This window comes from Vicia villosa, unplaced genomic scaffold (assembly GCF_029867415.1).
Source record: "Vicia villosa cultivar HV-30 ecotype Madison, WI unplaced genomic scaffold, Vvil1.0 ctg.000227F_1_1, whole genome shotgun sequence".
Classification (NCBI taxonomy): Eukaryota; Viridiplantae; Streptophyta; class Magnoliopsida; order Fabales; family Fabaceae; genus Vicia; species Vicia villosa.
Window position 1 is genome coordinate 530729 of NW_026705085.1, and position 15042 is coordinate 545770.

Below are 15042 nucleotides of genomic sequence, written 5' to 3' on the forward strand. Positions count from 1 at the left end.
GTCTTAAAAATAGGTCACAAAAATAGGAAAGAAACTAAGCTTCCCTGAATCGTTTTTCATAATAAGTTTGTTAAATATGCAATTAGTAACATGCCATAAACCTTTAAACATGTAGTAAATAAAATATGAATGGATTGTGAAATAACATAAACCAAGTTGGTCTTACTTGAACCAAACCCTACTATGCAAATACATCAAAATCCAAGACTTACTAAATGCAATGATTGAATGGATGATGCCTAGAAATACAAAGTGGTAAACCCATGGTTGACCTAACCTTGACAAATGCATATGAAAACTAATAGAATGCATGTATATTGACGAAAGCTGTTAATAAAATGTCCTAATGCCATGACCCAAATGAATTCAACCAAATGCACGTGAATGCTAAATAGATGAAATATAAATTTCTAGACCTAATGATTTGAATAAAGGGGGTGGGGGGTGGGAATTGGGGTATGACACCCAAGTTCTATTTTTTGCATTTCTTTATCCTCCTTTGATATGATATTATGCCTTTTCCATGGTTTCTTCCATTGAAGCAGTCAGTTTTTGAGCCAAGGACTCATTGAAGTGTCCTTCCTTGAGTTTGTTATGGAAAGCTATAACGAACATCTCCTGAATTAGATTGGCTAGCTTGGTGGTTTCCTTGTTAAACCAGGCTAAATATTCCTGTAAGGGATCAATATGACCTTGTTGAACGCTGAACATGCTCATTGTGGAAACCTTCTGGTGTTTGTTAGCTTAGAACTGGTGGATCATATTTCTTGCTAGATCTTAGTAGCTCGATATCGAGAACCCCGGGAAACGCATATACCATTGGAGGGCCACCTGTTTCAACATTCCAGCCATCAATTTTCATTTTAGTGAGTTACTTACCCTAATGATAGCCATTTAAGTATTGATGGAGATTATGTGTTTGTGCTGGTCGCTCTTACCATAAAACGATACTAGGGATGATGGCTTGAAATTTCCGGGGACTGGAGCGTCACAAATTTTAGTAGTGAGGGGTCAAGGATCCACATGATCTACTTGTTCGATTACATCCAATCTTGTTTAATGGAAATACACCGACGGTGTAAAGCAGTTTTACATTGTCAGTGAAATCCAAACCGTTAAATTTTATAAAAATTTGACTTTTTCTTTAAATTAAATATAAAGTATTTATTTTTAAGGGTTGTGATGCACTACCTTTAAACTCTAAAAATATAATAAATCCAGTGTAGATGATGTAGAATCTTAGATAGATCTCTTTATGATAAAAAAAAACTCATCATTACATACAATAAATCTCCAACGGTCAGAAGTCAGAAAAACGTCAACTCCGTTACTCTCATAACGGTCACATTTACCATCTTCACTACACAACCCTTCACTCTCTTTCTGTCTCACCTCTCTCTGATCATCAATGGAACCCGCAAAAATCGATTGGAAGAATCTAGAATGGAACTTCGCTGTAGACGAACTCTACGAACACCTCAACGCACCCAAATACGTCGATTTCTTGTCCCTCAATCATAGCATCAACAACAACGATGATGAAGCTTGGTTTTGCAAACCTGGTTCGTTTCTTTTTCTCTTTCTTTCCAGTTGATTCTCAATTGGGTTTATTAAAGTTTCGATTTTTATTAATGGGTCTTACATTACTCATTTCTTGTTTTTGGTTTTTTTTGTTGTTGTTGTTGTTGTTGTTGTAGATTGCAATCACCCTAAAACACCTGAGGATTTTCTCAGATCACCAAGCCCTTTCAAGGTTTCAATTCTTGTCTTCGAAGTTTCTATTTTTGTTAGCTTGAGATAAGGGTTTCAATTTTTGCTGGTTTTCTTTTAAGATTACTTTCCCCCAAATTTTTCTGTAATTTTCTATGCACCTGTTCATTATTGTGAGCAACTTTGTAGATAATGGTCGCGATCTCGTAAAGGGTTTCGTGATTTCGGTTGGTAGAGGTGTTATGAGACACAAATTGCAGTCGCCACAGTGTGAATTAACCACATTATGTTTTTTTATCATAAAAATGATAATTAATGATATTGGTATTGACATCTTCGGCCACTGTTTTGTTGCATCCGTTTTCCCAGACCGAGTTTTAAAACATTTGTTCTGAGCTTCTACATGGTGTTTTCTAGTTAACTGTCTTAAAAATAAGCCTTTTTTTCGATACCATTTTGTTGCAGCCGTTTTTACCATTTTGTCTTAGAAATAAGCTCTTTTTTCGATATTATTTTGTTGCAGCCGTTTTTGCCATAACAGACCGATTTTTAGGTTCTGAGCTTCTATATGGTGTTCTTCTAGTTAACTGTATTAGAAATAAGCTCTTTTTCCGATACCGTTTTGTCGAAGCCGATTTTGCGGTAATAGGCCGTTTTTTACAACCTTGGTTCTGAGCTTTTATATGGTGTTGTTCTAGTTAACTGTCTTAGAAATAAGCTCTTTTTTTTTTTTTTTTTGAACTTCTGCTATCTTCTTTCACAATGGTTAGAATTAGAAATCCATTTTGTAAGAGTTTCTTTCTTATTAAAGATTATTGGGTTGTCTCTTTTTGTAGGTTACTTTCTAAGCTTGTGTTCATTGTTCTAAGCTCTAATATGATTTTATTATACTCAACTGTTAGGTTAATTCCTTCTTTGTTTTTTCTTATATGAAGGCTAGTAGAAGTCCATTTTATTTCTCAGAAAATTTTCCAAGTAGTGACAAAAGTAAAAGGTAATTGTATCTAAACCCTTTCCCTTTTCAATTGCGATTTGAGATTATGCTGAAAGATTGAGTCACTGATATTAGAGTTTGTGTATTTCTTTAGAGATATGAAACTCAAGAGAAGGGTGCCACCTATTTCATCATCTTCTCCTCAAGATGATAAATTCAGATTCAACATAGATAGCGAAAACCAAAACCCGAATTTGGTTACTCCTCAATTCAAGTCGACGAAGGCTTTGATCAAGTCAAGTGATGAGAAGAAGAAACCAGTTGATGAAACATTGCAGGAAAACAATGCGGCGGTGCCTTCATTGAAATCAACTCTTTCCGCGAAGAATTTGTTTTCGAGACGGCCTATTTTGAATCAAATTACAGAATTCTGCAATGAATTGAGGAGATTGGCGATAAGAGCTAGGGAGAGAGAAAATACTGAAAATACTGAAAATTTGAACCCTATAGAGATTAAAGAAGAGGTTGTTGTGCATCACGAGAAGACTCCGCCGGTTAAAGCTTTGGCAGAAAGGAAACCACTGCTTGAAATGGGTAAGGCTGAAAGATTGGAGGGGACGTGTGTTAAAGGAAAGTTAAACCGAAAGAAGTAAGTGTTCTCTCTCCTATAATGTCCGACACCGATACATGTAGTTACATTCAATTAATTACTAATGACGTCTTAGTGTCAAGTTGTGTCAATTGCCTTAGTGTCAAGTTGTGTCAATTGCCCCGTGTCCGTGTCCGTATCAGTGTTTGGGTTCAATAGGTGTCCACCGTAAGCTATCTGGTCCGAATTAGCTAACTTTTTACTCTTGTATTATGCAGAAGACCCGATGAGGCAGAAAACATGCCTATAACTCTTGACATGGAGAATGTAAGACACAATAGGGATAATATCTTACAACAGATTCGAACAAATCCTCCTTCTCCTCAGTGCTTCTCTGCAGGACTCACTAGACCTAACCCTTCAAAGGGTTCCAGATCCCGGCTGATGGTATGTTCAAACTCTACGATTAAACCATTCTTATTGACCGATGATGACTTACTATTCTTACTATTATTATCATGCCGCAAACTTGATGATGAAGCTTATCATGCAGGAGAGAGGAATACTTGAAGAAGTTGAGCAAAACAAGGATACCGCAAAGGACTCGTTAGCACAAAACAACAGCAAAAGTATTACAGTAAATGATGGAAGAGAAACCAAAGCCTTGGACATGTTTTGGTTCTTCAAGCCTTGCACAGCAATGTCAAGCTGAATTTCACTTGAAATTAATCTGGCTCAAAAGTGATTATAAATTTCATTCATTCTTTCATTTGTTGTACTATATAAAAATTTGAAACTATTGATTCAATACACTTGTACTGAACCTGAAATCTGTCAATAAATTGTTACATACATATTTGCATGTGACTTATTTGAGGAGTTGTTTTTGTTGAAAAAAAGCCAAATTGCAATTTGCAGGCAAACACTTGCTCCATCGAAACATCTTTGTTATTGAAGACTATCTTTACTTGCTTTCCATATATTCCAAATGCAAGTAAACCACACCATTCTTTATTTTTTGGAATGCGATCTTCCACTCCCAAATAAGGCTTCAAATTGCTTAAGGTGGGACATACGTTCTCTTTGAAATATTGTGGATACGCCGAGCCAACTGCAAAACATATACCAGCAAAAATAGGGCACTAATAAAAAGGCGAGATACACCTATACTGCACCCACCAACACATAGATGTGAATCTAGGCCAATGACACCTCTCCTCAATAAATTGTTTTTAGCAGCCTATTATGAACCATTCCCCATACTATGTTTACCTTGTAACTCTCTTTAACCCAATAATCTTCTTAAGCATAGTCTATGAATCTACATACAAGTTATGGACACTGGCGGAGCCAGGAATTTTAGGTAGTCTGGGCAAAAACTTTACACCATTGATTATTTATCTGTTTTAATTTTCACACCTTATTTTTACTAATTTTGTCCTAATTTTGCCCCTGAGTTTGTCTAAAAATCGACTATCAACCTTTTTCATTGTTTATAAGATTAAATATGTTTTTAGTCTCTATAAATATGACAATCTTCAATTTTAATTCATACAAAATTTTTCTTCAAATAATGGTTCTCGCAACGGAAGTTTACGTGTCACGCCACGTGTCACGTCACGTCAATTGAAGTCAATACTAAAGAAAAAAGAGACAGATTTGAGTAAAAACCAAACCAGAAACTTTGTTAATATTATATGCAAATAAGAATATTCTAATTTTCTATTCAAGCTAGTCATATTTTCCTGCATGTAACAAAAATGAAGGAATAGAAACTTTAGTCAGAGAAAAAAGCTGAATAAACAAAAATTTGAGTAAAAACTTTTTTTCATGATTACTTGTAATACATTAATGCTACGTTTGTTTTATATGCAGAGTTAGCAAGTAACTGATGATGATGAGGTTTAACTATTACTTGTGTTGTGTTGTTAATGTCATTTATGGGGGGAAGAAAGAAAGGAAAAACAAAGAAGAAATTAAGATGGTAATCTTTATGGAGAAGAATGAAGAAAAAAAGAATGGTAGCAACAACAAAGATGTTGTAAACCATCGAAAGACTTCCATGGCATGACAGTTTCAGAGGTGCAGGTTGAGTGAATATTTAAGGTAATGAATTCATGTGAGGATGTCTAAGATGTTGCAAACCTAAGTTATTGTAAGACTAATCAACAAAGTTTTAGTACTAGGTGTTCGTGAGGTTGAAGGCATGTACAATCATCCTCAAAAGTAGAGATCATGTAGTTCTGAATATTTCCCTTGAAAAATTGCTTGTGAAAAATTGTCATTTTTAAGTTATTTAAAGGGGGTTTAAAACCCCTGCAATCTGTATTCCTTTCTTTAGTTTTGACTTTAACTAACCTGGCGTAACACGTGGCGTGCCAGATAAGCCTCCGTTAGTGGAATCTAACGAGAGAGACCAAAAATAGAGACGGAAAATATTGTGAGGACCATTGTTTGACGAAAATTTTTGTAGGGACTAAAATTGAAAGTTGTCATATTTATAGGGACTAAAAACATATTTAACCCTTGTTTATATTGAAAAACCATCGATTTCACCTTATCTACATGTCAATGCTCTATATCACACCCAATTCTATTGTGTATAATTTTCCACCCCCATTTACCAAAAGGTCCTCGTTAAAAACTCTCAAACTTCATATAACCAAGTCTCCCTCATCGATAGGATTACAAATCCTATCCCATTTCACTTATTTTGTTTTCCTCTCATCCTCTCTCACACTCCAAAAGAAAATTTTAAACATAGATTTAAGTTTTGAGACAATATCTGACAGAGCTTTGAAAAAAGAAAGGAAATAAATTGGAATAGGTGAAAGTACTGAATTTAGCATTACTGCACGACCACTGATGAAAAGATGTTTATGTTTTAATTTGAATAGTCTAGATCTAACTGTATCATTCACTATTTGCCAAGACTTTTTTGATCTCGGATTTGCTACTATCGTGATTTCAAGGTAGCTGAATGAATTTTTTCCTACCTTGTAAATTAGAATATCAACAACTTCATTAAGCTAGCCTGACATCAACTGAAAAAACATCGAATTTGTCTTTAAAATCTTGGCGTTCCCCCACTTTTGACCTATGATTAGCGTGTTACCCACATATTGCAGATGCGAGCACCAGGAAGAAGGGCGAAAACAAATCCGTAATCCAAGAAATCTTACCTCGACCAAGCATTGAAATACTAGCCACGGTTGCAGAGGTGAATGCCATTGGGGATGCCACCTGCTGGATGACACCGGTATACCACTACTTGGCAAGAGAAATCTTACCCGACGACCCAAAGGAAGCCACAGTCTTCAGGAGAAGAGCTTGCTCCTATGTTTTGGTCGAAGGCCGGTTATATCGTCGGGGATTCTCCATCCTTCTCCTCAAATGTGTCGACGAAAGCAAAGTCCCCCACATCCTGCAGGAGATACACGAGGGAATAAATGCCCAACATCTAGGAGGAAGTTCACTTGCTCGAAAGGCACTGCGAGCAGAATACTACTAGCTTACGATGCAACAAGAAGCTAAGGAACACGTGAAGAAATGCGACAAATGCCAACGATTCGGGGACATGCACATAACACCCGCAACGAGCTTAAATCCTTATCATCGCCTTGGCCGTTCTCCTGGTGGGGCATGGACCTCCTCGAACCATTCATCACAGGCTCCAACAAGAACAAGTACCTAATCGTGGCCGTCAACTACTTTACCAAATGGATCATAGCGGAACCACTGGCCAAAATAACGGTGCATAACGTTCTCCGTTTCTATAAAAGAAACATACTCGCCCGGTTCGGAGTACCCCTGGCCATCATAACCGACAATGGGACCCAGCTCACCGACAAAAACTTCCAGGAATTCATCACAAGGCTAGGAACAAATAAGCACTTCGCTTCTGTCGAGCACCCCCAAACAAATGGACAAGCGGAGGCCGCCAACAAAGTCATTCTGAGAGGCCTTAAAAGAAGACTTGACGTGATCAAAAATAGGTGGGTCAAAGAGCTACACAACGTCCTCTGGGCCTACAGGACTACGCCCCATTCCAACACCGGGGAAACCCCCTTTCGGTTGACGTACGGGATCGAGGCTGTAATACCAATTGAAGTGTACGAGCCCACTAGACGAACCGAAGAGCCTCTAGACGAGGAGATGAACGACGAAGCCGTTAGGGAAGAACTCGACCTAGTCGAAGAATTCCGATCAGGCGCTACTCTTTGCGAGGCATCACTCAAACAGAGGATCGCCTTGAGATACAACATGAAGGTCATCAAATGAGAATTTGAAGTGGGCAGTCTAGTACTCAAGAGAAACCACAAAGGCTCTCGCGAGGGAAAGCTGACCGCTAACTAGGAAGGCCCCTATCGCGTCCGAGAAAAGACGAAAAACGGGGCATACTATTTGGAAAACTTACAGGGAGAAGAACTTGCTCGACCATGGAACGCTGAAAAGCTTAAACAATATTACAACTATGAGTCGAACACAGCCCCAACTGGAGCACTCGAAATCACAGGTCCGACCTAGGTACAAGCTTAGCACCTCATGTTGAAACAAAAATGACAGGGGCCCTCTCTATTAAACGAGCGGATCCTTGGTCCTTCGGGGGGCACGTACACCGAGCATCACCATTGTAACAGTACCCTGATGGTAGAATGCCTTGCTTGCGAAGGGACCGTTCACGCCGTGAGACCCGGGCCCCAAAACAACGAGGCCTGAGATTCACCCCAGTCGGGCACTTGACCCCGACAGTCACCCAAGTTCCCCACACTTGGCGACCGCATTACCAAACAGAGCAAAATCTCTACCCAAGAGTTGCGACTTAAAACATACTAAAAACCAATAACAGAAGCACAATCTTTACTTATTCATTCATCAAACAGATACAAAAAGCGTAAACACAAGAAAACTACATTAGACTTCTTGGTTGAGGCGCAGGAACTCCTCCGAATTGATATACTGGAGATAATCTTCGTCCCACTCAAATCGGAATCGGGCTCTTTAGCAACACCTTCCTTCTTAGAAGACTTCGACCAGGTCGTCATTGCATGACTCCCGTCCGACCGAGGGGAGGCTTCGGGAGGACCTCCCCTTTTCTTCTGATTTTAAGGAGGAGGAGCAGCCAATTTGGAAGCTTTTTAATGTAACACCCCGATATCCCCGATATCCGCTGCACGTATCAACCGTGTCGGCCAACCGAGCATGTTACCGGCTTAATCAATAATCCCCCCTAGGTCCGCTTATCGGCTGCCCAGGAAATATTGTTTTTGCCTTCTGCAGGAATCGAACCATGTATCTAGGGGTTAAGTACATATTCATAGCAATTCCTGCTACCACTTGAGCTAGTAGCTCAATTGGTAGCAGGAATTGCTATGAATATGTACTTAACCCCTAGGTACATGGTTCGATTCCTGCGGAAGGCAAAAACAATATTTCCTGGGCAGCCGATAAGCGGACCTAGGGGGGATTATTGATTAAGCCGTGCAGCGGATATCGGGGTGTTACATTAATATGGTCAAGTGGTAGCAGGAATTGCTATGAATATGTACTTAACCCCTAGGTACATGGTTCGATTCCTGCGGAAGGCAAAAACAATATTTCCTGGGCAGCCGATAAGCGGACCTAGAGGGGATTATTGATTAAGCCAGTAACATGCTCGGTTGGCCGACACGGTTGATAGCTCAAGTGGTAGCAGGAATTGCTATGAATATGTACTTAACCCCTAGGTACATGGTTCGATTCCTGCGGAAGGCAAAAACAATATTTCCTGGGCAGCCGATAAGCGGACCTAGAGGGGATTATTGATTAAGCAAGTAACATGCTCGGTTGGCCGACACGGTTGATGCGTGCAGCGGATATCGGGGTGTTACACCGTTCCTAACTGGGCGTCCCTGAGTATCCAGCATCAGAACACGATTAAACACCGAGTTTCGAGCGGATGTTGACTGCGGTCGGAGAAGGAAATAACGCGTCTTGAAGTTCTTAAGGGAGTCAAAAAAGGGCTTGAAGATCTCCTTGAAGGATAGAAAAACACTTAGAAAAGGGGGGGGGGGTTTGAATAAGTGTGACTTTAAAAACTTGTAAGATAAAAACAATGAACACAAATATTTTTATCCTGGTTCGTTGTTAACGAAACTACTTCAGTCAACCCCCTTAGAGTGATTTACCTCAATTGAGGATTTAATCCACTAATCCAACTGATTACAATGGTTATCCACTTAGAAAACTTCTAAGTCTTCTAGAGTATACAGATCACAACTTGATAACTCTAGGAAATCACCACTTAGAAAACTTCTAAGTCTTCTAGAGTCTACTGATAACAACTTGATTACTCTAGGAACCTTTTACAAACAATGTAAAATAATGTTTACAAGAGTAAGATTGCTTCTTATAAAGCTTTAATCACAACAATGATATTTCTCTTAAGTTCTAAGCTTAACACTCACTAAATATTACAAGAGTTTGTGAGGTTAAAGATGAAGTTCGTGAGCTTTGATTTTGACAGCGTTTTGGTATATTGCGCAAGTGTTCTCTTTGCTGCTTCTGATCAGAACTTCTATATATAGGCGTTGAGAGAAGATGACTGTTGGGTTGCATTTAATGCTTTTCGTGAATAGTACAACGCTGCATTTAATGTTTCACACTTTTGTCAACTACCTCGAGCCATGCTTTTGCTGCTTTTACTGACTTTGCCTTTTGTAGCTTCTAACGTTCCTTTTGCCATTCAGAGATTAGACTTAATAGCCTATCATCTTGTACTTGCTTCTGAACTCAGATTTGTAGATAACAACGTTTGAATTTCAGAGTCAACAGCTTGGTGCAGAGCATCTTCTTGTCTTCCGACTTTGAAGAGCTTGGGCGTGATACCGTTCAGAACTTCAGTGCTTCTGCTTCTGACTTCATGTTCTTCTGATGCTTCATAGTTCATGTTCTGATTCTGCTTGACCATCTTCTGATGTCTTGCCAGAGCATGTTCTGATGTAGCCATCCAGAACCTTTTGAGTTAGTGCTTATGAGCGTTGATTTGTGCATACTCTTTATGTATTTCCTGAAATGGAAAATGCAAAGGATCAGAGTACGACATTGTCTTATACACAATTCATATATAATGTTATCATCAAAACATAGAATATTGATCAGAACAAATCTTGTTCTAACACTTCTTTGATTGCTTCAGGGAAATCCATCCCCACTGGCCATGCTCCATCTTACGTTGCACGGTAAAACAGTAAAAGAGCAACGAGACAGTAGCTCCAATTTTGAGATGCTGGCACGTAAGCTCGAACGCCTAGAGAAAAGTGATTAAATTTGGATGAAGTTGACTCGGCGTGAGCTCAAGATGATTAAAAACGGAAATCAGGAAATCAGTAAAGGGCACCCGGAATCCCATCTCCCTGAAAAATATTTCTTACATAGGAATTAGATTGGGCGGATAGACATCGCACACCTGCTCGTCTTCGCCAGGAACCGACACGATCCAATCATTTGCATCCAAATTCCCCTCCGGATCGACGTGCCCACAACAATGGTATGCACGTCTGAACTAGGGATGACAACAGGTCGGATCGGGTGCGGGTTTCACACTACCCAAACCCACACCCAAAATATCGAGTGGCACCCGAACCCGAACCCAAAGACTGTTCGGGTGCTAAATTAACACCCACGTCCACACCCGTTGGGTTCGGGTTTTTTCATCCAAACCCGAACCCGCATGAAAATATATAAAATACAATTTTTCTACACCTTTCCATTATATATATATATATATAGAGAGAGAGAGAGAGAGAGGAGAGATCAAATTACACCCGAAGAGTTACACCACGAGTTACACTCGTTCAATAACTACATCTCGAATTAATATTTTTTAAATTTAACCGTTGGATTGAAACATAATATCATATAGATCATACCTATAAAGTTTGAGCTTAATCTATAATGATTTACTATGTCATTGAATTACATCAAAATTAACGTTATATGAAAGCTCGTTTTAACGTTAATCTTTGGATATCTTGATGATATAGTAAATCATTTCAGATTAAGCTCAAACTTTATAGGTATCATCTATATGATATTATGTTTTAATCGAACGGTTGAATTTAAAAAATATTAATTTGAAATGTGGTTATTGAATGAGTGTAACTCGTGGTGTAACTCTTCGGGTGTAATTTGATCCCTCCTCATATATATATATATATATATATATATATATATATATATATATATATATATATATATATATATATATATATATATATATATATATATATATATATGAGAAGGGATCATTTGACACCAAATCTTATCCGTTTATTATTATTAATCTAAAGATTAAGATACATTCACTTATAACAAACCCATGAGTTTCTTAAGGAATTATATCTTAAGCTTTGAATTGTTAAGAATAAAGGGGTAGGATTTGGTGTCAAAATTAATACTTTGACACCGGCGTCAAATGATCTCCTCCCTATATATATATATATAAATATAAACGGGTGTGATTTCAGGTTTTGGGTGCGGGTTTCACACTACCTAAACCCGCACCCAAAATATCGGGTGGCACCCGAACCCGAACCCAGTCAACTCGGGGTTTCACCCGTTGATTTGGGTTTGGGTGTGGGTGGGGCCCGTGGGTTTGAGTCTGCTTGTCATCCCTAGTCTGAACTATCTGTGGTGAAGTAACTCTCCGACTTCAAAATCTCGGCCATTGCTCAGTCATCCACGGTGGGTTTCTTCTGGACAGGAGGAGTAGCAGAGGTCGACGCCGAGCCAGAAGAGGGCACCAGAGTATCCCCTGATTCGGCCATAATCACCTGTAAATCAGAGGAGATAAGTGAATTCGACAATCAAATCAAATCCACCCTTCCATCGCTAATCAAGTTAAAGGGGGTGAAACTGATCCGAGGACAGGAAATCCACGGGCAGGCCCCTACTCGAAAAGCAAGTCACCATGAACAAATATGGGAAAATGGCTAAAAATCCAGATTGCGATTGAAGCCCACTAAACAGTAGGAAAATCTAGGAAATTTAATAAACTTAGATCTAAATCTAATAGCAATCTCAAAGCATGAAGCCAAAAGAGCCCTTAAACGAAAATGCAAGGGTCGACTTCCAACAACGGTGGGGAATAAGGGTTCACCACCGTGAACTACCAACACCGCCGGAAGAAGAATCCATAACTGCTACATAGATTAACCTAACCACATGCATCCCTAGACCTACACTTAAGAAATACAATAAAACGTAAGGGACAAGGAATAGATTTTACCTGGAGTAATTTGAAGGGAAGCTGATGCGAAAGCCTGGAACACGGACGACGGAGGAGATAGTGGAGGAAAGCCGCGAGAGATCAAGAGAGAGTGAGAGAGCATAAAAGTTCAAAACTGAAGAAGGTTAAAAGAATTTATAAGCATTTGAGAGCCTCACGTGACGCGCACGCTCAAAGGGACAGGGCCATCATTAAACCCTAAAACCCTAGCCCCTTGGCTAGTCATCATCACGCATTAAATTCCACGCAAGACTTGAGGCTGTCACTCGCACGTTACCTTTCCACCTAAACAACTGTTCCTCTCCTCGTCTAACGCTCCGTCCACTCACATGTCTCTTCTCCACCTAAACAACTTTTCCACTCCCCGTTAAACGCTTTAACCACTCGAGCACCGCCTCCCTGTCCGGCAGGAGGCCACATCACTCATCAGATCTTCCCACGTGCCCGTCGAAGGTTACCTTAAGCCGTTACTTCCATGCCCGAAAGAAACGACTTGGGGGGCTCTTGTTCTGGAATAGCCCAATTATCTCAATTGGTCCAGTCCACTCCTTGGCCCAATACGCATTGACCCAATACACTCTGCTGGCAAAGACACACCTCTTTTATCGGGCACGACTAACAACCAACCGAGCACACAGAGACCCCGTCCTCGGCAACGGCTAGTTCCCCCGAGCACGGATGGTCGGATCCTAGTCTATCCGTCTCCTATATTCTGGGCCGCAAATAACGCCCAAACCCACGAAAATAGGGGATCCATTCCTAAGAGACCATTATAAATAGCCCTCTACCTCTAGAGGGCAAGGTAATTCATTTCTCTCACCCAAAATCTTATACTTTCGGTGGTACCTCCTTTTTCCTCCACTTACTTTGGCATCAGAGTGTCTTGTAGGTACAACCCCCGTGTTTTCTCTCAACCATTACCGAAGATCAAGCTTACCATTGCTGTCCACCTGTTCAACCGGAAAGAACAATATGTTTCACCTAAAAATAAATATTGTATCCATCTAAATGTGAATAAAAACATTTCTTTTATAATTTAGGAAATTTACCCAATAAATTGGTTTAGGGAGTAACTTCTCTTAGGATTTATACATTTGAATTGTCCCTACATGTATTTCAATTAGTCTAAACATACGTTATTACCAATTATGAACTTTTCATGTCCTCATGAACTTTTCATATCCTCCTAGAGGAATTATTATTAAACTTAAAATAAAAATATTGAATAACTATAGCCAAGTGTCATATGAAGTAATAACAACTAATGAACCATGCTTAGTAGTTAAATTAAACCAATACACTCAATCAATGCATAAATATGTTGTCCAATAACATTACTCATCTTTTAGTAATTTTTCCTTTCTTATCATGAAAGGCTATAAAATCATGTAAATTTAATAAAAGAAATAATGAATTCTTATAATTTGTTAAGTTTTCTTATATAATATCTACACCAAGTATATGTTAAAGGGACAATTACAACACATTGTTGAACCTAAAAGATAATTAAAAAGGGTTTTTTTTACACCTCCATAAATATTAAATATTATTTAATTGATGGAAGAAGAAGATGAGCTTTATAAACTATAAAATCACAAAACCATTTATTACATGTAAAAGAGAGGAAACATGACTAGAATTGTTAAGTTTCTATGCATTATGGTTATCTTGTTTCCCATATTTCTTGATGCATCAGACTTTGAGCGTAAGCTAGCTTTTATCTTCTATCTTTTTCAAATTTTATTCATTACTTTGTAGTTTGTACATATGATTTGATCTCACTTTAGTTATATTATGTTTTCTCTTTTGTTATTTCAGCCAATATTAGATGCTCTAAAAATGATGATTGTCCCAAAGTTGTATGCTTATATCCTTTGAGACCAATATGTCAATTCACCAAGTGTAGATGTGTTAAATCGGCCCGTGGAATATCTCCTTTGGCCACATGATAATGTGTTACCTTGCCAAATTCAAAAGAAAGAATATTCTATGAGTAGTCATTTAATAATTTGAATTTCATTTTCTTTTTGTCAAGAACCATGATATAGATTTGTATTTGAATATGATGGTAATGGAATAAAATAAAGGAATGAAAAATAATATTTAAATTTTATTTTTTATTTTTTTTATTTTGAAGATATTGTTGTCATTTTTAATTTAGATGCATTATATTTTCTTTTCAAATGTGTTTTGGATTGGTGAAAGATTCGATAAGAGATAAGAGAAAGGTTCTATCATCAATGAAAGATAATTCAATCATGTTTTAAAGTCTCACACTTGGTTTTTTTTAAAAGATTTGTTTCTAGAATATAAAGTGAAAGTAAATTAAATTGAATGTAATATGATGAAAAATGATAAGGATGAGCTTGACCTTGGATCTCTTTTGTATCCTAAATTGATCTTATTATAAATAATTCCTATTATGTTTGCTTATTGATTCTATAGACTATTTATCCCTAATTCTTTAATGGTTAAACCTCTAGCCTTAACTTAATTACCTATGACTATTAATGAATTACAAATAAAACAAAGCATTTAATT

The 15042-nt window shown here is 38.2% G+C and overlaps 1 protein-coding gene across 1 annotated transcript; it reads left to right on the forward strand.

The window, feature by feature from the left end:
- The first annotated feature begins 1272 nt into the window (after positions 1-1272).
- On the forward strand, positions 1273-4106 carry LOC131625585 (uncharacterized). The gene is made up of 6 exons (XM_058896433.1): positions 1273-1562; positions 1698-1753; positions 2646-2704; positions 2799-3293; positions 3512-3680; positions 3787-4106. The coding sequence occupies exons 1-6, from the start codon at positions 1409-1411 to the stop codon at positions 3943-3945; spliced, it is 1092 nt and encodes a 363-aa protein (XP_058752416.1). The 5' UTR covers positions 1273-1408; the 3' UTR covers positions 3946-4106.
- The last annotated feature ends 10936 nt before the right edge of the window (positions 4107-15042 follow it).

Coding starts and splice junctions, on each gene's coding strand:
- LOC131625585 (XM_058896433.1), top strand. CDS start 1,409: ATGGAACCCGCAAAAATCGATTGGAAGAATCTAGAATGGAACTTCGCT. Junction 2,705..2,798: donor AGTAGTGACAAAAGTAAAAG/GTAATTGTATCT, acceptor GTATTTCTTTAG/AGATATGAAACTCAAGAGAA. Junction 3,294..3,511: donor GGAAAGTTAAACCGAAAGAA/GTAAGTGTTCTC, acceptor TGTATTATGCAG/AAGACCCGATGAGGCAGAAA.